This window comes from Rhinichthys klamathensis, unplaced genomic scaffold (assembly GCF_029890125.1).
Source record: "Rhinichthys klamathensis goyatoka isolate OS25496 unplaced genomic scaffold, OSU_Roscu_1.1 h1tg000564l_1, whole genome shotgun sequence".
Lineage (NCBI taxonomy): Eukaryota > Metazoa > Chordata > Actinopteri > Cypriniformes > Leuciscidae > Rhinichthys > Rhinichthys klamathensis.
The window spans coordinates 317,501-341,472 of NW_026607030.1; the positions used below are offsets into that span (position 1 = coordinate 317,501).

The following is a 23,972-nucleotide window of genomic DNA, read 5'->3' on the forward strand; positions in this document are numbered from 1 at the left end:
AATGACATTTACACTAAGAGGACTTTGACCCAAATATTTGGCATCTGTTAAAGTCATGGCAGTATTTACACTGTCTCTAAAATAAACTATACTGTGTGTCCACAGAGATGACACACAGTTTTTGGGAAAATAGTTGCATGTGTGCATAAAAGATTACCTGTAATGTGTATGTTGGCTCAATCCACATCAAGGGCATTTTTAAATAGATTAAGATAGGATAATGTTGTGGCAAACATTCTCTCAAACAAGTCATTCTCTCATGACTAATTTATTTCCCAATGATTTGCCAATTTATTCTGCAGTTTGTAATGCTGTACCTCGAACTCATTCAGCATGTGCTAGACGGAATATGTATATCGTCCCTTTGTAGCATTTCACTGCACCTCAAGGTGATGGATACTTGTGGAGGCCGATCTCATTTGTCTTATTCACAAGCTCTTGCAAAGACTATTAAAGCAGCATGCGTGTGAAGTTATGTCAACCTGATACATCACACGCAGATTTAATATAAGTGCTGCGTTATTAAGGTCATAGAATTATGCATGTGGAAGCTGCATTTGTTAAGGTTTACATATTAGGACATTCTCAGTATCAGTTCTCCATCATCTGTGTGCGGCAGTGGATGTACTGTACTCTTTCATTGGATCTGTTTATACTTGTCAACGGTTTCTTTTTCAGTGGCTTTCACTTTTTTTATTTTTTATTGGAGACATATTACAATTTGGCAAAAGAGTGGTTGGGCATTTCCCACTTGTTCTGCACACAAATGGCGCCTATGTACTACCCTTTTATGTACTATTTTGTATTGTTTTAATTATACTTACAGAAATCGTGTAGTACAAAAAATATTGGTAACACTTTACTTGAAGGAGTGTGCATAAGACTGACATGACACCTTCATAATCATGACATGACATGAATATGAAGGAGGTTTTACGCATGTTTATGACAACTGTCATTAAGTGTCATTCGCTCAATTATGACATTTTTTATGCAAATATGACATTGTTTGAAATGTCTTTGTTATGACAACCTGACATAAACCAATACATCATAAACTGTCAGTGTCTTTGTCATGACAACTTGACATTACCAAGACAACATACATTGTCATAAATATGTCATAAACATGACATAGCAGATTAATTATCAAACTTAAGAAACCACTTAGCTTTATGGGTTAACATTACATTAAACTGTCATGTGGTTTTGACATTGGCTGTCATGAGGCCATTATAACTGTCATGAATATTTTTCTTGACCCCGACTACAGTGGTACACATTGAATTTGTCATTAAAATGTTATAATGGCCTCATGAAACCCAATGCCAAAACAAACCACATGACAGTTAAATGTAATGTTAACCCATAAAGCTAAGTGGTTTCTTAAAGGAGCACTTCACCCATTTCAACATTAATCTTTATTGAAAGTGGGTCATATATGTAGTCGAAATATAAAATAAATTTTGAATTTGGTGCCCTCTTGACCGAGAAAAGACAGGAAATAACTTTAGGGCGCATTTGTGTGTAAGACCACAACTCCCAGAATGCACCACGTTGCACAGCTCCGCAAGCCACTCCCACTAATCCCGAACAGCGCAAAGTCGCAAACATCAGAGAAATCACTCTTCCGTCTACTCTACAGGGCTAACGTTAGGGTCCGGGTATCGTTCGTTCATTTGTTTTTGCTTTCATATATGAAAACGAAAAAAGTAGAAAACAACTCCTTTTTTCGTTTTTTCGTTTTATTTGAAAAACGAAAAAACGAAATTATGACTTGATTTTTGGTTTTCTCGTTTTTGCACGGAAATCAGAGAAACCACTTGATATTCCGATTTTCCCCTGTGGGTGGGGCTAAATCTGATTGGCATGAAATGCATTCATTATTTTTCAAATTAAGAGTTTTCCAAACACTGTATTTGTTAGCCTGTAAAATTAATAGTTTATGCATGCTATTTGTCGCCCAATTATCTGGCTTCACTGACTGAAAAAAATCTATTGAAATAAATAGCCTCAATGTAAACATTTTCACGCATTGAAGTTGTCACGGTGGTTATCAAACAAAAGGCAGAATGGAGAGAATTCAAGGCCCTTCTTATTGTTTATATTGCATTCCATCGCAATATAGGTTACTTTTGCCTTCCCTATACTCCTGCTCACTACAGTTTAGAGGATGCCTTGACAATCATTGGCAAACACCTACAGTAGTCAACAAGAATGCCTATTCTCGCCGCAGAAAAAATAAACCAGTCGCATTTCAAGTAGGCTACTTCGCATTTCAAGTAGGCTACTAGGCTTCTTCAAGGTGGCGCAAATGGATACTGTGCAAAACAGCAGCAATTGCCGCATTTTGAAATGTAAGCGGGGTTAATGTCAATTAACAGTAAGGACGAAAAACTACAACTATGGTAAACAGAATATATATTTTTTTGGCCAGAAAACGAGAACAATATCCTATATTTCATATTGTAGGCCTATCTAGACGTCGGTTGGCGACATAAGCCTCTTCCCCGGGGGAGCAGCGCGATAACCAAAAAAAAAAAAAAAAAAAAAAAAAAAACATTAATTAGGTGCAATGAAGATGATTTTTACTATTCTATTGAGGAATGAATGAAGAGCGCTTTTAGTCCAAAAGAGCGCACATTTAGAAAAAAAATATTATGTTCACGTCTTATTATTATAAATATTATGTCTACACGTCTTAGAGAATTATTATTTCTATAAATGTGTTCACTAAATGATGTGCTCTCGAGGGGTTTGAGTGCTCTCTCCACAGCCACCACAATAGAATAAGCATAGGCCTATATGTCATCAAAATGGAAAAAAAAAAAAAAAAAAAAAAAAAAAAAACGTTTTATATAACACGAGCCTATAATATGTGAGTTATCACACCAGCAAAAGTGCTGATTTTCTGAACATCTGCACAATCGCAAATGGGAAATGATACAACAGTACAATAAAGTTACTGAGTAACTTTTTTAGATAGGCTACATTCTTTTTTTGCTCCGTCCAAGAAAACAGAACAAACAGCAGAACCGCTGCGCCTCCGGGCAACACGCGTTTTGGTCTATGGTTTTGTTCCTCAAAATATCTGCATTTTTTACAGAATTAGACGAGTAAATGATTCATGTAGACTACCCATTCATAAATACAGTCGTTTGTTAGGTTAAGCGAATTAGGATTTTTAAACGACTCGTTTGAATAAAGGATGCAACTCCCTCATTAAGATGGAGACTTGCCGCCACCTACTGGCGCCTGGCGGTGTTAGTTTCATAGTTAAAAAGTAGACGTGTAATTTTTTTTTTCAATCATTTCATATTTCTACCTACAATTGTTTTACATTTAAAACATTAATCTCTTAACATAATTTATGCAATTATAATTTGCTGTGTAAATCATCATGCCATGTCTAAACAGCCTGTGTCAATCCAAAAATGTATTTTATTGGTACCGACTTTCTTTTATTTGGTCATAGTAGCCATACACTGTGTCTTTGCATTCTGATTGAATTTGTTGACTAAATGTAAGAATCTGTCATAAGAGGACAGATATATGACAATAATCCTGCATTATATTGTATTATAATGAGATGTAATATTAGCCTACCACTAAACTTTGACTATATGCCTAGGCATGCTTATTACTTGTTCTAGGAACCTCAAACCATATTTACATTTTTGTCTAATTTGCTACTCCGTCATGATGTTGTAGGGCCCAGACATTAACTCAAGCCCAGGGGCTCCCAGCCCCCTAAATTTTAATTATTCTTATTTGTTTTGATTATTTTAATTTCTTCTATGTAAAGCACTTTGAATTGCCATTGTGTATGAAATGTGCTATATAAATAAACTTGCCTTGCCTTGCCTTGCCTTGCCTTGCCTAAATCTTGCCCCCTAAGTCCTGTATGTGCATACAGGCCATACATAACAAATAGAAATATAAAAAATATATTATTCATGAGTATTTAAGTTAATAAAAACATCTAAAACAAATAATAAATGTATATTATTTAAATTTGTATAATGACAACTGTCAGTGCGTGAACACTGGCTTGAATTTAGGCTATTTCAATAGATTTTTTCAGTCAGTGAAGCCAAATAATTGGGTGACAAATAGCATGCATATAGACTATTAATTTTACAGGCTAACAAATACAGTGTTTGGAAAACTCTTAATTTGAAAAACAAAGAATGCATATCATGCCAATCAGATTTAGCCCCACCCACAGGGGGAAATCGGAATATCAAGTGGTTTCTCTGATTTCCGTGCAAAAACGAGAAAACCAAAAATCAAGTCATAATTTCGTTTTTTCGTTTTTCAAATAAAACGAAAAAACGAAAAAAGGAGTTGTTTTCTACTTTTTTCGTTTTCATATATGAAAGCAAATACAAATGAATGAACGATACCCGGACCCGTTAGCTGCCAACAGAGTTAGAAATTCATTTCACACAAAATGTATAGTTAGTTGGCTGTGGCGAGCAGGACGAGGGACGTGAGAGCGGCGCGAGGCCGGTGGCGTGAGTGATAATGAACGACACCTGTGAGACACTGGTCTCTCTCGCGTCTCTCACCGAGGAGCGGACGCATAAAAGGAGGAGCGACAGGGCAGATCGAGAGAGGAACAGGCCTGATTTTATGGTGTGTTTTGTTTCTGTTGTGTGTGGCCAGCAGTGCGGGGCTGCTGGCTTATACTTTTGTTTTGTATTTGTTTATTTTACTATTAAAATGTTTAAATGTTCGCCGATTCCCGTCTCATTCTTCCCACAACAACGAACCCGACGCCGCCGACGCCGCCGCCTCTTGTTCCTCCATCAGCCTCAGCTGCTCTTCGCTATATTGTGGCTCGTATAAATAGCCACGAACATCAGTTTCGAGCAAAAGATTTTCAAAATCCTCGTCTTCCATATCGTGTGTCGTAAATTCAGGCATTATGGTAAATCTAACTCCTTGAGCGCTTGTTAGCTTAGCTTGCTGTCTTCCAAGCAAGATGGCGGATTAATAGTTTAGTTTCTTCAGGTTTAGTCCCACCCACTGATCTGTAATAGGCCGGTGGGGTGAGTGGGTCCCACGACCTTGAATAATAATGAGCTAAAGGCTGTAGTTTTCTTAATATGCAATGAAATTTATCTTCCGTCCTATCGTGACGCAAAATGACGATATTTACGTCACGATAGGACGGAAGTAAAACACTTAAATCCTTTTTTCTCCCATCTCAGAAAAAAAACAAGCAAAATTCCACCATCATTATAATATATGACTGGGTTTCTAACAATACAAACCTTAATGCAAATGGGTGAAGTGACCCTTTAAGTTTGATAATTAATCTGCTATGTCATGTTAAAGACATATTTATGACAGGTTGTGTTGACTTAGTAATGTCAAGTTGTCATGACAAAGACACTGACAGGTTATGATGTATTGGTTTATGTCAAGGTGTCATAACAAAGACATCTCGAACAATGTCATATTTGCATTAAAAATGTCATAATTGAGCAAATGACACTTAATGACAGTTGTCATAAACATGCATAAAATCTCCTTTATATTCATGACATGTGTCATGTCATGATTATGAAGGTGTCATGTCAGTCTTATGCACACCCCTTCAAGTAAAGTGTGACCAAAATATTTTATGAATTATACAAGGCATATTTGGTATACGGTCCTTCTCAAAAATTAGCATATTGTGATAAAGTTCATTATTTTCCATAATGTAATGATAAAAATGTAACTTTCATATATTTTAGATTCATTGCACACCAACTGACATATTTCAGGTCTTTTATTGTTTTAATACTGATGATTTTGGCATACAGCTCATGAAAACCCAAAATTCCTATCTCAAAAAATTTGCATATTTCATCCGACCAATAAAATAAGTGTTATTATGCCAGGTCGTGCTGAAAAATGAAATCTTCATCTCCATAAAGCTTTTCAGCAGATGGAAGCATGAAGTGCTCCAAAATCTCCTGATAGCTAGCTGCATTGACCCTGCCCTTGATAAAACACAGTGCACCAACACCAGCAGCTGACATGGCACCCCAGACCATCACTGACTGTGGGTACTTGACACTGGACTTCAGGCATTTTGGCATTTCCTTCTCCCCAGTCTTCCTCCAGACTCTGGCACCTTGATTTCCGAATGACATGCGAAACTGAGCAACAGTCCAGTGCCGCTTCTCTGTAGCCCAGGTCAGGCGCTTCTGCCGCTGTTTCTGGTTCAAAAGTGGCTTGACCTGGGGAATGCGGCACCTGTCGCCCATTTCCTGCACACGCCTGTGCACGGTGGCTCTGGATGTTTCTACTCCAGACTCAGTCCACTGCTTCCGCAGCCCCCCCCAAGGTCTGGAATCGGTCCTTCTCCACAATCTTCCTCAGGGTCCGGTCACCTCTTCTCGTTGTGCAGCGTTTTTTGCCACACTTTTTCCTTCCCACAGAGGTGCCTTGATACAGCACTCTGGGAACAGCCTATTTGTTCAGAAATTTCTTTCTGTCTTACCCTCTTGCTTGAGGGTGTCAATGATGGCCTTCTGGACAGCAGTCAGGTCGGCAGTCTTACCCATGATTGCGGTTTTGAGTAATGAAACAGGCTGGGAGTTTTTAAAAGCCTCAGGAATCTTTTTTGCAGGTGTTTAGAGTTAATTAGTTGATTCAGATGATTAGGTTAATAGCTCGTTTAGAGACCCTTTTCATGATGTGCTAATTTTTTGAGACAGGAATTTTGGGTTTTCATGAGCTGTATGCCACAATCATCAGTATTAAAACAATAAAAGACCTGAAATATTTCAGTTGGTGTGCAATGAATCTAAAATATATGAAAGTTTAATTTTTATCATTACATTATGGAAAATAATGAACTTTATCACAATATGCTAATTTTTTGAGAAGGACCTGTATAGAAACTGACAAACTTCTGGTTAAAATCCACATCCAGATATTGCCTCTGCTGCAAACCCATAGTAGTAACTTCATTCTGTTCTCCGATAAAACAACCTAAACATCTTTACAACAAGATAGATTTGCATTGGGAGAAAAACTGAGTAACACTTTATTTTAATGCATCCTTGTTACATATCTTACACATGTTTACTACAGTATTAACAGTAAATCAAGCACAATTACAAGTAGCCTTAATAACATTAAACCAAACCTTTAGTAAGTACATGTGTTAAGATGATAGCAGAAGAACCCAAACGCAGACGGTAGACAATTACACAACGTTTATTATAACAGAAAAACAGGGGAAAATAAAGCCCACGAGGGGGCAAAACAGAGGCAATACAAACGAGGGATAACTAAACTAGATAACACTTGACAAACACTAGACTATTAAACAGCAAACACAAGATCAAGACATTCTTCAAAGACAAGGTACTCACAGGTAGACTCTCACAAAGTGTGACACAATGAACCGGCACAGGACAGCAAACACAAGGGGATGAAATAGGGGAACACTAATGACAAAGACAGGTGAAGCAGACTAGACAAGGACAGGTGAAACTGACTAGACAATAATGACGAGACGAGGATAACAAGGGGGCGGGGTAACGTAACGAGACAACACAAGCACATGGCTGAAAACACAAGACCATGTCCTTGCACACAAAACATGATTCTGTCATGATCCTGCCTCAAGACTAGAGAAAATCAAGGACACGAGGGCAGAATCATGACAACATGTTGTTAATTAATATTACCCAGCACTTTTTGGAGTAATTACACTGCAACAAGGATACATTTAAGTAAAGTTTGACCATTGATATGACTTGTTTCTAGAGAACATGGTTGTTCTACAGCGTACACTGCACACACTCACACCCCAAACGTATCTAGTCTTATCTAGTTACTTATTAAAATTGTGTGTTTTCAGAAATGAACATAGCTTCTTCAAAATTCACATTTTTACTATGGATGTGTGTAATTTACATTGTAGTACAAAACATCAATGTATAGTGAAGTTATGTTTACCACAGGCTTTATTTTACACATAAATCGAAAACCCCCATAATAAAACCCCACATTCTGACGTCATCCCTGCAGCAATCTATAAGAATGTATTTTGTTTTTATTACAGTAATAAGAATTGTTGGGAGCTCGGCTGGTGGATGAAAATGCTTAAATTTCATTTAAAAAAATATCAAAGTACAAATGATTTTTTAATCCATTTCCTTTAAGCAAAATATACTTTAATTTCCTTTCTTTTTAAATGAGGGTAAAATGTGAGATTCATCCATGCAGTAAATTTACCATTATTATTGATTTGAACATTATAAATGCAGGGTTTGAGAGGCAGATGTCCAAAGCATGCTTTGCTTTAAACCCTGAAGCTACACGAACAGAAGCAAATCCCAGTGCACACCTGAGCTTTACATCACTTCTGCAATTCTCACAGGCAGGATTGAGAAACAACCCCCTTCATCTTGAAAGAGAAGTCAGAGACATGAGCAGGAAAAAAAAAAACCTGGCAATTTGCTGCATGACATTTGTGGTCAGGAGGCTATATCACCTTGGGCTTGTGAGAATGCAGTCTTACGGTTATCAGAAAGATTTTGTAATAGAAAAGTGTGGTGCAAGTCTAAAATCTGTATATTCCTATATGTATTCATATATATCAGTGTTTCCCAACCCTGTTTCTGGAGACACACCAACAGTGCACATTTTGGATGTTTTCTTTATCTGAGGCTCTGTTTACGCTGGTATAAAATTTTTACTCACATCTGACGCAAATCGGAATATGTTGCACACGTGTAGACACAAAAATATACACAAGATCCAAAGTTTTCGCATCCGTTCTGAACCACTTCCAAATGTAGTTTTAAATCAGATTCATATCCGATATCTGGACATCTGTCCTGCATCTAAACACGCATGTCCGATTCCCCTTGCAATTCCAAGTCACCACAAGGCGAGGGCAACATGTTTGCCCACAAAGATAGCTTTTTGATGTCACTTTATGAAGCAGAGGTGACTCTTTGTCCTCGCACTATAGGCAAGGCAAGGCAAGGCAAGTTTATTTATATAGCACATTTCATACACAATGGTAATTCAAAGTGCTTTACATAGAAGCAATTAAAATAATCAAAACAAATAAGAATAATTAAAACAGTTTAGAATAAAAAATAAAGTACAGTAAAAACAGTCGGACGAACATTGGCACAGTGCTCATTCAGTAAATGCATAACTAAACAGAAGTGTTTTGAGTCTGGATTTGAAAGTGACTACTGTAGGAGCACATCTGATCTCTTCTGAAAGCTGGTTCCAGCTGCGGCTGGCATAATAGCTAAAAGCAGACTCTCCATGCTTAGAGTGAACCCTTAGTATTTCTAGCTGATGTGATCCTAATGATCTGAGTGATCTGTTTGGTTTATATTCAGTGAGCATATCTGCAATATATTGAGGTCCTAGGCCATTGAATGATTTATATACCAGTAATAATACTTTAAAATCAATCCTAAATGTAACTGGGAGCCAGTGTAGAGACCTGAGGACTGGTGTGATGTGTTCATATTTTCTGGTTCTGCTCAGGATCCTGGTCTATAACTATAACTGTAACTCTATTTTTTATTAAGGTGGAAACTATATATATAGAAATTGCGCACTCACAGAAACTGGTTTTCAACCTCTGCCGTGTGAATTTTATAAATAAAACAGCGTCTCTACTAAAAAAAAAAAACTTTGCTGTTTTTGTAATTAAACTCATAGCTTCACTATTACATAGAGACACTGTAGACAGGTAGTTCACACTCACAATCTCTCTCTCTTGCTAATTCATTTGAATTACTTCAAATATTATCTTACCTCGCTATTGTACATGAGAATTCTAGATTTAAGGAACCGTAGATCTGCTCTATGTCCATTCAATCAGATTTTGCACTGCAAACATCCATAACAGCTTTTAACTTATGTATGCTGGCCAATGATAACCAACTGCAGATCTGCAGATATGTTTCAGGATGGACAAGTTGGTATCAAGAATCATGAAATTCCACTGGTATAAGTTGACTGACATTGTCATGAGCGAGTGCTGTCCTTTCATAAAGCAACTGACTCTTAACAAAATGCAAGTAAGAGCAGTTTACACATGGACACTTTTTGGCTCTTTACGTGTAAGATCTCAAGCTATTATATGCACTCATGCTTGATTATATAAATATGCATGAGAGCATCTACTAATTAGACAGAGATATGCTCTTTATGTATTACTAATTATAGTATAATTAGCCTTACATTGGTTGAACTATCTTGCTGAAGTAAAGAAATGCATTATTAAAATTATATGACAAGTTACCAAGTGCCTCATAAATCTGCATTAACAACAGACTTAGTATAAAATATTGTTTCACCTTTTTGCTTAAGTATATCAGAGTTTTTTTTTTTCCTGTAACTTCGGGTCAAATTAATCTTTTATGATACAATTTACACACACACACACACACACACACACACACACACACACACACACACACACACACACACACACACACACACACACACACACACACACACACACACACACACTTATATATATACATGTGTGTGTGTGTGTGTGTGTGTGTGTGTGTGTATCTTTTATGATTCAATTTACACACACACACACACAAACACATATATATATATGTGTGTGTGTGTGTGTGTGTGAACTAAGCTTGTGTACACCATTCAGAAGTTTTTGCGCATGAAAGTAATAATTTAGTTACTTTCTGATTTATTTGACTGTCAGTTTGCCATTATATATAATCTGCACTGTTAATTAAAGATCTTTTGACTTTGGCATTTTTATGGCCCTGCAGTAACAGATGGCTTTGTTGTCTACAGTGTTGGGCAAGTTACTTTTAAAAAGTAATTAGTTACAGTTACTAGTTACTACTTCCAAAAAGTAACTAAATTAGTTACTCAGTTACAAATTTTAAAAGTAACTAGTTACTTAAGAAAGTAACTATTGCTTTACTTTCAAGTAAAATTAAATTTTAAATGCTCAAATGTGACCCCACCTCTACCCCTCTTTAACGGAACTTACAATACACGTGCATGTTCAATTATTTATGATAAATCTGAATATTATAATGAAATGGACACTTAATACAATACATTATTAACAGAAACATGAAACATTGTACACACATCTAAAAAAAAAAATGTTGCTGTGGGACAAAGTGAGACTAGCCTCCAATCAAATGCCATGTAGATATTATGTTTATATAGTGGATCAATGCAAATAACACAATAGATGTTTTGGAACTTTTATTGCCCCTCAACAGGCCACAACTGGGCAAAATTAAATTAAGCTTGTTAAGCTCGTCGCCATACCTGTCTCTCGTTGACTGACTGGCTTGCTTGTGTTGTTCATTGTGTGTCCTGTCCTGTCCGACTACGCGTTATGATGGGTCGTTCGCAATTCATAAGCGTTAGCCGTTAGTGATGATGGATCGACTCGTTCGCGAATGAGCTTTTGATGGGTCGTTCGCGATTCGCGAATGAGGCGACTCTAAGAGCCGGCTCTTTTAGGTGAACGTCGGGAGCTGGCTCTCATATCTGAAGAGCCGACTCTATTTTTACAAATTTAGCCTATAGAAATTAAATAATTATGTAAAAAAAAAATATATATATTATAGTCAAAGTCATTTAAAGAGCCGTTTGTGAGCCAAAAGAGCCGGCTCTTTTCAGTGAGCTGAGTCAAAAGTGCCGAATGCCTACTACTATGCGTGCTTTCGAACACCCGCCCAACTCTACCTCTGATTGGCTTACAATGACATTTTACTCTACCTCAGCCAATCGTCAGCATTTATGCGCTTGTCTCGTGCTCTGCCCACTAACCAAGGAAGAACAGTAAAAAAAGTATTTGCCTCTCGCTCAGAGATCTAGTTGGTCTGATGAAAAAAAAAACCCAGCTTCATCAGTTATAGTAACACGCCGCATTTTTTGGCAGTAACGGGAACGGCGTTATTAAGATGAGAAGAGTAATCAATTAGATTACTCGTTACTGGAAAAAGTAATGCCGTTATAACGCCGTTATTCCCATCACTGGTTGTCTAACAGGGTTTTCTTAAAGAAGAAGAAGAAGAAGAAGAAGAAGACAACAATGTTTTTATGTCAGTGATGCAGTGACAATTAAAGTCTCATAAAAGACTGCATGAATACAGTAGCATAGAAAGTGTCCACTTTTCTCTTCCTTCATACAGTGCATCTTAACACTTTCTGAAGCACTTCATTACTGCACATTTCAGTCCACCTCAAAGCTTAAAAACAGCTAGTTATTTTTAAAGTGTAGCTCTTTACAAATTTTCAACATGCTTTGTAGTTTTTGCACTGTCTGTTTATTCCATCCATTTGTTAGTTTTGCGTCATCCTTTTGACAGCTTCGGGGCTTTTTCAAAACTATAGATTGTACTTTCCTCAGTTTTGTATCCCCGTCCATGCCACAGTCAGATTGACAGTCATTATTAACAAAACAGTTATTGTACGAGTAGGTTAATCACTGAAAATTGTCTCATTCATAATGTACCAAAGAACTAGCGGTATGTAAAGGGCCTGTTCAAACACCCACACTTGTGGTCTCTGCACTTGACCACTTCAATGGTGTTCAACAGGATGTATTTCCTGTATTTGGCCTAAATGTTTAAGTGGGTGTGAAGAATGCAAGTGTGTGTAGAAGTTTTGATTACCCGATGGGAAGAGATATTTGAAAAACGCTGTTTGAAAGTTGGTCCGACCGACAACCAGACACAACATCAAACGTGTAGCCAATCAGCATTAGAGGCGTATGATGGTAGAGGAGAGAAAACAAGCAAGAGGGAGATATGAAGAAAGACTGTAGAAAGATAAATGACTGAGAGACATTACAAAAGAGAAAAGCTCATAAGAATATCACTGGAAAATGAAGGGTTATGATCAGGAAAGGAGCTTTAGGACCCGCTCTAATTTCAGAAAAGCTTTCCAGCGATGGATAAGAGACCTGAAAACAGACGTCGAGGTTGCTTTGATTCGCTCCGTACGTGAGTAACACTGGTTTTGAGTGTCACTGTTTGTCTGGAGCTGCTGTGCTGTTGGCAACTACCAACGAACTGTATGTTAATTTGTTGTGATTCCTCGTAGTTAGTTCATCATCTTCGCTGAAGCATTATTTTGTTGCGCTTCTGCTACGATAAATAGACATCTGCTCTTGCATTGAGTATGTAACGGAGGCCGGTTAGTGAGAGTTGTGCAGGCTGACTGCTAGAGAATGCAGTGTTTACTGTTTAGACTTCTTGTGAGTGCACTCGCCTCTCATGCCATGGTTCGAGACCAACTTGGAGCAGGGCGGTTAGGATTGGAGGGTGAACATTGGAGGCGGAGCAATGAAGAGAGGGCTGTGTTTGTTTGGGTTGATTTCGAATATCAACAATTTTGAGAAATAACACACTGCACCTTTAAGAACCAGATTTACTAACAGCTTGCTCCAGCGCAAAGCCTCTTTTGCCGTTAAAAAACTATTATCAGGATTTACTAAAAAATTTTGAAAAATTAGCGCTGAAAAGCCGTGGACGTTTTTTTTTGCGGCTGACGTTATTGCATATGCATTTGTGAGAGTTTCTCTTTCAGACGCAAAATTTATGGGAGGGGAGAGTATTTAAATGATTCATGCAAGGTGATTTACTAAGGTTTGCGCTAGTCAATTTATTTGCGCCATTATTTACCATCCCAAAAAAAAAAGCATGTCTTACACCAGACGCTAATTTGCACTGCTCTCGGTAGATTGAAACAAAAGAGTCACACAATTTGGGATGTGGATGGAAATTAGCACAATAATTAGTCTAAAATAGGATTTTTTTGCTAATACAAGGCTAAATCAGAAATGTAGGTAACACTTTTTTTACAGTGACACGTTACATGTACAGTAACATAGTAATGCACTTAATCCTTAACCAAACCCTAATCCTAAACTTAACCCTATAGTGTAGTTCATTATTATTACTCAGTACTTAAATGTGTAATTACACTGTAACAATATGTACAATAACAAATTTACAAAAAATAACATTACGATGTCCAGAAATCAATTGTAATAGCCCATCAAACAAAGAACTTTCCCCCTAATGTTCTCATATGGTTCCCATTTGGTTATTTTCTTGGGAACCAAATAAGACCATTCCAGGAACATTCTCTGTATGTTATTTTTAGGTTTTATTTTTATAACAAAATTTTTAAACTAATTTAAATGTTTTTCATGTTTTACAGAAAAAAAAAAATGGATGAAAATGCACCCAAAAAAAAGGAATATGAAAGAATACGCTGAAAGTAATTGACTAGAATTAATAAATTCAAACGGTATGGTCTCTTGTCAATGCAACAGGAAACGAATATTGTTGAACGATATTATTTACTTCAAGCCTTTCTTTACTGCATGTGCTTCTCCAGAATGCACTTTCTCCTGCCTTCCACAGAAAACACTTTCTTGAATAATTACATAATTAGTAATATATATGAAAGTAAATATTGTGATTTCAGGGAGATTTGACACATCTAGCCTAATTGCAGAGAACATGATGGTACTTATACTGCTGTTGGAGTGTAGTTCTTACCTTGAACCACTCTCACTAACACCATTTTCTACCGTAACAACAGCTGCCAGTCCTGATAGCAAATTTAGCAAACTGAACAAGCTCTCCCTGAGGAATTCATATCATTCTTTTCCCTCTTTGTTCTCACCGAGGCTTGCCAGTCAGCTAACACACCCAGGGCCCTTATTCTGCTTGACTGATTTTGGCAGGTTGTAACTTTGAAAGGTGAAAGAGTACAGCCCTAGACATGGCCAGCTGCCTCGCATTGCTGTTTCCTTTCCAAAATGGATATCTCACCATCCAGAGTCAGAACATACTTTATTAAAAATATAAAAATTTCAAAATTAATAAGCATATCCCAGGAAGCTTTATAACTCAGAAGAATGGTATCTCTTTGTTTCTATGGTCAATTTGAATTACTAAATGATGTTAGGGGAATTATTTTGGTCTGAGTTCAGTATTCAGTAGCCAAAGTGACCAGGCTGGACAATGATCTGACACTGGTTACATTGGCCCTTTTACTGCTTTGATATTCATTTTTTTCTCTTGAGAAGTTTCCGATTTATCAGCATCTTTGATGAAACCTAAAGGGAGAAATAGACAAGCCCCCTACTAGAAGCTGAAAGCAAGTCTTTGTCAGATGCTCCTGGACCATTAAGTGTAATATACTGTATACGTCAAAGCAGATACTAATACCCCTCTTGCTTGCCCTCTTTTCTTTGGTATTCCCACTTTGCTATGACATGGAGGCAAGGTGATCCTGGTATGACTGGAAACTAGGACACGGATTTTCGCTCATCTATCCTTCCCTGCAAGAGGATTTCTCTTGCACCTACCACTGCAGTAAATGTTTGCAGTGCTGAAAACACATTTCCTTAGTTCAAACGCTCTTTACTGCTCATTTCAGAAGACAGGGACTATAATTCACTAAAAGTAAGAAGTTTTTAGACATAAATAAGTCATGAAATCAAAGTGTAGTGACATGGTTGTATTAATTTAGAGTAGAAATAAAGCACATTTTAGTACTCTAAAATGCCACTGAAACACTCAACACCCAACACCGATGTTACATATTCCTGAGTAAACATGATATTTTCTGTGGATTCGTTTTGTTTTGTTTTTTTTACCCTGCAATATGTGACATTGGGTTTATTTTATCCACCAGTAATTGGATTGGATGCAAAGCTGTTAGCGAAGAGTTTTTGATGGATAATTTGCTGCATGACCATGTTATTCAGGTAGCAAGCTCGTGATTTACTCTAAAACTTGGGTTTATTTATTTATTCTACTTTGGAATTTTAAAACCTTTAGTTGTTCTCATGCACCTAATTTAAATTTGAATACCATCAATTTGAATTAATTGAATTTACATAAATTTGTCCACAACAATCCTAACAGCTAAAAAACATGAATATTGTTGTTATTATCAAGGTAACCTTGTGCAGAATGCTTCAGGCATTACATTTTTAATTTCTAACCATTAATTTTACTGCCATTCAGGCAGTAAAAGTTGCAAACAGAAATGCCTTGCGCCCTTCAGAAAACTTCAAGTGCTATGTCCTTCAGCTGGAGTAAGCCAAACTGATGCTCCTTTTAGATTTTTAAAACATCATAGTAAAAATGGTCAACATTTGCCTTGTAAATACATTACATGAATAAAATATGAAATGGGTGAAAATGCAACAACAACAAAAAAAGAATGAGAAAGAATATGCTGGAAGTAATTGACTCCAGCAAGGACATGGGTCTAGAACAGGATTCTAGAGAAACAGTTGCATGTCACTAATAGTTCTACTCTCTGTGTGCGCAGGATTACTACCACCGCCGCCTGCATGATGGACTTACGCAGATACCCACTAGATGAGCAGAACTGCACACTGGAAATCGAGAGCTGTGAGTGTCCTGTGAGACTTTATCTCCACTAATTTCTCATATTCATGTGATAAAAATAAAAAATGCATATATGTGTGTGTGAAAAAAAATAAGTACATCCCATGGAAATTGTTGGTTACCATGCTACACAGTTAGGATGAGGTTCTTCTCCTGAAAAGCTGTCTTTGATCTGTGGCAAAAATGTCTGCTGTTACTGTGGCCAAACAACTATATCTTTGATTTGTCTGTCCAGAGCACATTACTTCAGGTGTGATCTTTTGTCCTATTTCAAATAATTTGGAGATATTTTTAAATCCCTTGCCAGATGCATAGGCATCCACAACCTTCTTTTTTTTTCTGAAAACCTCACAATACTCTTTAGATCGTGGCTTGATGACACCACACACCTCAATAGCAAAGGGAACACCAGACACCAGATATGAGAGGTTTAAATAGGACGGGTTCCACCTGCACTCTCTAAGCTGATTCATATATCACATTGCATAAGTATTCAGACCCTTAACTCTGTACTTAGTTGAAGGACTTTTTTAACAGCGATTACAGCCTTTTAGAATAAAGTATTTTTGGTTATAATGTGACATGCCTTGCACACCTGGATTTCTGCCATTATTTCCTGCAGATCCTCTTAAGCTCTGTCAGGTTGGATGGGGACTGTCGGTGGACAGCAATTTTTAGGTTTATCTGGAGATTTTTGATTAAATTTATGTCCAGGCTCTGGTTGGGTCACTCAAGAACATTCACAGAGTCATCCCTAATCCACTATTACATTGTCTTGACTATGTGTTTAGGGTCATTGTCCTGTTGGAAGGTAAACCGTTGGCCCAGTCTGAGGTCCTGAGTGATCTGAACAAGATTTTAGTTATGGATATCTGTGTATTTTGTTGCATTCAGCTTTCTTTCTACCATGAACAGTCCCTTAAGCCATGCTTCTGAAAAAACATGCTTTTCGTCTGGCCACTGTGTTTGTAGTCTTCCCCTGATCTGTGTCTTGACACTGAGCTCTGCAAGCAGTTCCTTTGACCTCATGGTTTAGTTGTTGCTCTGACATGAATTTTCATGAAGTGCGTATTGATGTAAAAAAAAAAAAAAGAAGCATTTAGCATGAGGTTGTAACATGCAAATGAAACGAGTGAGTGAAGGGATGCGAGTTTGTGTGTAAACTTGCCGTCAGAGAGATGAGAGAGCGAGAAAGCGCAGCTGGTATCGTGTATCTGTGGAAAATGGGTATTGGAAGCGTTTCAGATATTTCAGTATCGATATGTATCGGAAAATCTATATTTTAACCACCCTACATTGCACTTAGTTTCTTATTTCAAATGCTTTTTTAAAAGACGACAATTAAAAAATGTAAACTGTATATTATATATAAAATTCAACCCGGCAACGCGACTAGGAGTGACTGCGTTACACGCCACTGCTGAAATCCACCCACATTTAGCGGGTGTTAATGTCAAGGCCTACTGTAGTTATGACATTAGAAAACTGTGTGGGGTAAAAGTACAGCATACAATGTGTGCGCTATATTCCCAATTTCTAAAGTCAATTGATAGTGTGTGGAAAAGACCAAAATGTGTGTAGAGTTCCCTTTCGAGGGAACTCGCGCTGCGTCGAAAAGGACACTTTGGGGAACGCCTTCAAGGCGATAGTGTCTAAAGCACGTGTGCAACTAGTCCAATCTCGATTGGTGTTGTGTCATGATGTCACATGTGACGGCATACATGGAAGCTTCAAAGAGACGCTGGCACACAACAGTGTTAGCTTCTGCTCTTCAGCAAGCGTTCTATGCTGCTTTTGTCAGTCTTATTTGGTGTTGTTTGTCCTACAATGAAAGCATTCTCCCCTATTTATCAAAAAAAGAGAAAGAAAAATACTAATTGTTGATTTCCTTTGTGGTGCTCGGAGGATGAGGCCTATCGTCCAAACAAGGGATCCTGTGTGGGACCTGGTAGTGGTTCTTGAGGGGTTATCCCTGGCACATTTTGAACCCAATTGACGAGGTGGCGGACACATTTCTCGCTTTCATAGTGGCCTTCCTGCTAGCCATTACGTCCCTCGAAAGAGTGGGGGACCCGCAGGCTCTATCTGTTGCTCCCTCTTGCCTTAAGTTCCCTCCTGGGAGGGTAAAGGCCATTCTCCACCCTTGGCCAGGCTACATGCCCAAGGTGCCATCTAATGTGGCATGGTCAGTTATCCTGCAGGCCTTTTATCATCCACCACTTGTCGGCTGACCAGGTAGGCTATACCTACTATGCCCTGTCTGGGCCTTAGAGGCCTATGTGCGGAGGTCCTCAGGTTGGAGGAATTCGGACCAGCTATTCATGTGTTTTGGGTCACCTAAGAAGGGTTCCCCTGCCTCTAAGCAGACGGATGGTGGATTGTGGAGGGTATTTCTTCAGCGTATGAGGCGCGCAGTCTACCCTCGCCTCTCCTGAAAAGAGCGGAGATTGGACTAGTTCCAACCATGCTTTAGATGCTGTCACGCTGGAGACGTTCCCCAAAGTTCTTCGACGCAGCGTCTAGTTCCCTTCTCAGGGAACAAGGGTTACAGTCGTAACCCAGGACTTTTTTTTTTTTTACGGATAATTATCCTCTTCCCCATAGCCATGGAATCTTGCACATTAAAAATCGCCATGACTTGTTGAGATAGGTTTGACATCAATGGTATCAAACCTCATGCATGTCTTATGACTGACTGACTGACACTCCAAGTTTGATGTTTGCTAAAGTATTGACATATCTTCTGCACAGAGGTGGAGTATAAAACGTCACAACAGCAATGTTTCTCTTATGAGATGCGTTAGGATGAGTTCTGATCAGTAATATTAAAGAATCATTCCTTGATTGACAATTGACTTCCATCAGAAAAAAAGTAAGAATATAAAGATAAACATAAATAGTTTCAAGTATTAGCTATTTCAAACGAATTGACTCAAGCAAATAACACTGTTTAAACGAATGTCATAGCATTACAATCTTGATCATTTTGTTTGACAGTCATGACCAATTCATATCGAATTCTAAGGGTTCTTTTTTTCTAGTAGAAACACATTTGTGGTGTGAGCACAGTGTGTGTGCAGAAAGCTAGCCATACTCCACCGCTACCTTAATTGGGATGACCTTCATCTCCATAAAGCCAAGAGATAAAGAGAGCCAGTCAGCATTCATGCTACACAGCGCCATGAGCAGAAAAGGCCTAATCAAATCTAATTGTGACTCTATATATGCGGTGTACACTGGGAAATCAGTGGAAATCCAGCAGTAATCCTCCAGCGTCTACTGTTACGCATGGCCCATTGGCTGCTGTCATTAAAGCAGAAAGATAGAAAGCTGAGAGCTAGAGGAGATCAGAAGAGGGCATGTGTACACACTTGCTAATTGTGCTCTTGTGAACTCCAACACATCGGCTGCATTGTAGAGAAGAGCTAATGGTTAGTGCTAATATAAATTGAAAAACGCATGAAGCCTTCCTTGTTTTATTATGGTTTCCATAAGAGCTTGAAGAACTGCAATGTGATGTCCAACTCCATGGTTTCTCGACTGGGAAATGCTTCTTTCTTTCTTTCTTTCTTTCTTTCTTTCTTTCTTTCTTTCTTTCTTTCTTTCTTTCTTTCTTTCTTTCTTTCTTTCTTTCTTGTGTGAAATGGTATTCTGTATTGACATGTATTGACATCCTGTCAGTGAGCATAATGTGTCTATAACCTCAAATCCTGGGAGAATCCTATGATCTTTTGCCTAATTGGTTTTACCTTTTTCTTACACAAGCTCTGTCCAAGTTTTTCACAAGTTTTACTTTCTTTCAAGTAAACTCCACAGAGGTTTCTGGGAACACAGTGTGTGCTGAGAGCATCAGCTATACTCTAACATTACCTACAGCAATGCCAAGGTCATGGGTTCATTTCCCTGGGAGCACATATTGATGAATGTATACTGAATCCACAGCAAGACATTTAGCAAAAATAGTAAGTGGGGTCAGGTAGCCAGGTCATCCTCTGATGGGACTCCCAGCAGTCTATTCATGCACAATCTGATGGATATTGCACACAAAAAAAAAGAGCTGGCTGAATTGGTCAGTTCAAACCTTACTAGTAGGTGTTATGCAACGCTAACTCAGAGCGTGCGAGATTTTACCAGTCGGATTATTCTTTTTTCCAGGTTAGTTGCATGAAATATGTGTCCTGCTCCATCATTCTCAATGTTTTGACCAAAAAATCCCAGATAGTGTTGATCTGGTACATATGGATTCATAACATACCAGATGTGGGCCGGATCTGGACCGACACTAAGGGGCCCTATTTTAACTATCTAATCACATGGTCTAAAGTGCACAGAGCACGTGCACATAGGGCATGTCCGAATCCACTTTTGCTAGTTTAACAACGGGAAAAATGGTCGGCGCACTCGGGGTATGGTCTAAAAGGGTTGTCCCTATTCTCTTAATGAGTAATGGTCGTGTTTTGGGCGTAACATGCATGTCATTTCCCATTTCTTTTAAAAGCCAGTTGTGCTTGCATCATGGCCGATTCACTATTTACATGGCGGAATTTGCAAGCGGAAAGACTGAACGCGTCTCCAGAGAGCAAACGGATCTGCTCGTGCGCGAGGTTAAAGTGTGCAAGTAGACCATTTACGGGACAAGCCGGATTCCGCCGTATCTTTATGTACACAATAATAATCTTTTACATTGTAATCCTTTTATTTTTAATATTTGGCATGTTTGTGTGCAGCTGCGCGTCCCTGTGTGTGTAATAAGAAGAGTGTGTGCGCGTTGTGGACCCGCCTATAGGCTCATATTACTATTGCGCCCTTTAAATAAATAAAAAAATGCAGTCTATTTCAGTTGCCTCAAAATAGCAACACGTCAACAATGCGCCTGAACACACCTCGCTTTCAGACCAGCAGCCCATAGCCGAATAGATGGGCGCAAATGCATTTGCTATTTTAAACAACATGGCACAGGACGTGAAAATGATAACTGCGTCGGGCTGAAACTAGCAAAAAACACTTGAGTCGCGCCGGCTGCTGCATTGCGCCAGGTGTATGATAGGGCCCTATGTTGCTGTCTGGGATACAATTTGAGTTTTCTTAACTGAAAAAAAAAAAATATATATATATATATATATGTCTGCTTTCTAACAATATGGGCCTATATGATTCTACTCCCAACCATTGTCAAGATGTAATGTTTAAATGGTGGCTGTCATTAAAACAAATTTTAGAGAAAATGACCTGGAAAGATTTCAAACAATTTTGTGACAAATCAGATTAGACGATTTATTCAAACATAAATTAAATAAAGAAGACATCAATAACAGGTTAATATAGCACATATATTTAACAATATATTTATGAATATTAGTGATATGCTATTTTCTTTTTTTCCCTTATATTGAATGACTTTCCTGAGGTAAATGTTCTTCATGCTCAAAGCAACATTTATTGTTTGAATTTCATATTTTTTTTTACTTTTGATCATTTTCAAGCCAAGACTTCAAGAGTCCAAATGCAAGCTTTATTTTTCATATAACCACATTTCTTCACAAAAGGCTCACTGTATATTACTTGTCACACTTTTAGCAGGTACACTATGGGCCCTATCATACACCTTGCGCAATGCAGTGCCAGGCGCGACACAAGTGTTTTTTGCTAGTTTCAGCCCGACGCAGTTATCATTTTCACGTCTTGCGCCACGCTGTTTAAATAGCAAATGCATTTGCGCCCATCTGTGAGGCCATGGGCTGCTGGTCTGAAAACCAGGTGTGTTCAGGCACATTGTTGACACGTTGCTATTTTGAGGCAACTGAAATACACTTCGCCATTGACCAACTGAAACCTGATCTAAAGTCAATGGCGCAATATTTTGTTATTTAAAGAGCACGTTAGTAATATGCACCTATAGGCGGGTCCACAAAGCGCATACTATTTGTCCCGTAGATGGCCTGCTTGCGCACCTTGCGCACAAGCAGATCCGTTTTCTCGCTAGAGAAGCTTTAATTTTTTCCGCTTGCAAATTCATCCATAAATAGCGAATCCGCCATGGCGCAAGCACAACTGTCTTTTAAAGGGAATGGGAGAAGAGACTCTGATTGGTTTATTGCACGTTACGCCCAAAACACACCCTTTACTTAAACGCCAGAGGAGAACTGGCCCCGACTGAGCCTGGGTTCTCCCAAGGTTTTTTTTTTTCTCCATTGGGTCATCTGATGGAGTTTTAGGACACCATCGGGTCACTTGATGGAGTTTTTCGGTTCCTTGCCACTGTTGCCTTTGGCTTGCTCAGTTGGGGATATTCAAATTAAATGACCCATCATACCACTGATCAGCTCTACCAAACTTGGATGTCTTTTTTTCAGTAATAAACAAACACTGTTAAGTTGTTTTGATTGATACCGTGAAGCAGCTTTGATACAATCTGTATTGTGAAAAGCGCTATGTAAATATATTTGACTTGACTTGACTTGACTACTCATTAAGAGAATAGGGACAACCCTTTTACACCATGCGCCGGGCGAGCCGACCATTTTTCCTGTTGTTAAACTTGCAAAAGTGGTTTCGGACACGCCCTAAGTGCACTTGCGCTATAAGCTTTAGACCTTGCGCTTAGATCGTTAAAATAGGGCCCTAGATATGTTTTATTACTTTTGCAGGGACAGAAATTCTTATCATATAGTCTGCATATTTTTTTCTTTTTTTTTCTGTAGTATGATCTTTTTCCAAACAAACTGCCACTCTAATGCATATAAAAATGCAATAAACTGTAATTGGTTTATTTATATTATGTCTAAATAGGCAGTTCTTAGCCAGATTAAGCTGCAATATGGACCAGATGCTGATTGTAAAATGTCTGGCCTTGTGAAACTAGGTGGCCATTGGATGTATGGCAGATATTGGATCTATGTGTTACAGACACCCAGTGCATTCATGGACAAACTCAAATCCAGATAATTCGATACTAAATTTTTGACAACTGTGAAGAAGTTAAAATCAGGTGTTTCTCACCAAGCACTGTCAGTATTGCTCAGATGTGGTCCTGTGGGGTGGGATGACACTGAAATGAAGGGAGGCAGATCCTCAGATAACACTACTCTGGTAAATTAAACGGTATGGGAAAGATTATGTGCTAATTTTATAGCTAGAGCTAATTTTCCATCTAGCTAATGTTCCATCTAATGGTCCTAAAACATTATGGATAAAAATATAAGCACCCTATGGTTTTATTTCAATTCATCTCATTTTTTTAGAAATGGCTTTTCATCTACTAAGATCAGCTTACAGTAGTGAAATGAAAACGATCATAGTTGCATTTAACTGTATCTGCACTCTTTCACTTATGATGTATAATACTGTAATATACATTGATCTCACTAGTCTGATCTCACTAGAAACTAGTCTATGTATTTGTTAGGTTTTGTGTGTTATTCTGACACAACACTGCACAAAATGCTTTTCTTATTTAGTATTTTTATCTTGTTTCTAGTCCAAATATAAAAAAAAATCTTAAATCAAGACATAAATATTATGTCCTGTTTTCTAGGTAAATAAATC

The 23,972-nt window shown here is 38.1% G+C and overlaps 1 protein-coding gene across 2 annotated transcripts in view; it reads left to right on the plus strand.

Moving 5' to 3' along the window:
* Positions 1-23,972, plus strand: part of LOC130073990 (gamma-aminobutyric acid receptor subunit beta-2) — a 116,877-nt gene that overhangs the window by 61,970 nt on the left and 30,935 nt on the right. For both annotated transcript variants that reach the window (XM_056239449.1, XM_056239451.1), the window contains exon 5: positions 16,348-16,430. In XM_056239449.1, coding sequence (XP_056095424.1) covers positions 16,348-16,430 — 83 coding nt within the window. The remainder of the gene's footprint in view (positions 1-16,347; positions 16,431-23,972) is intronic.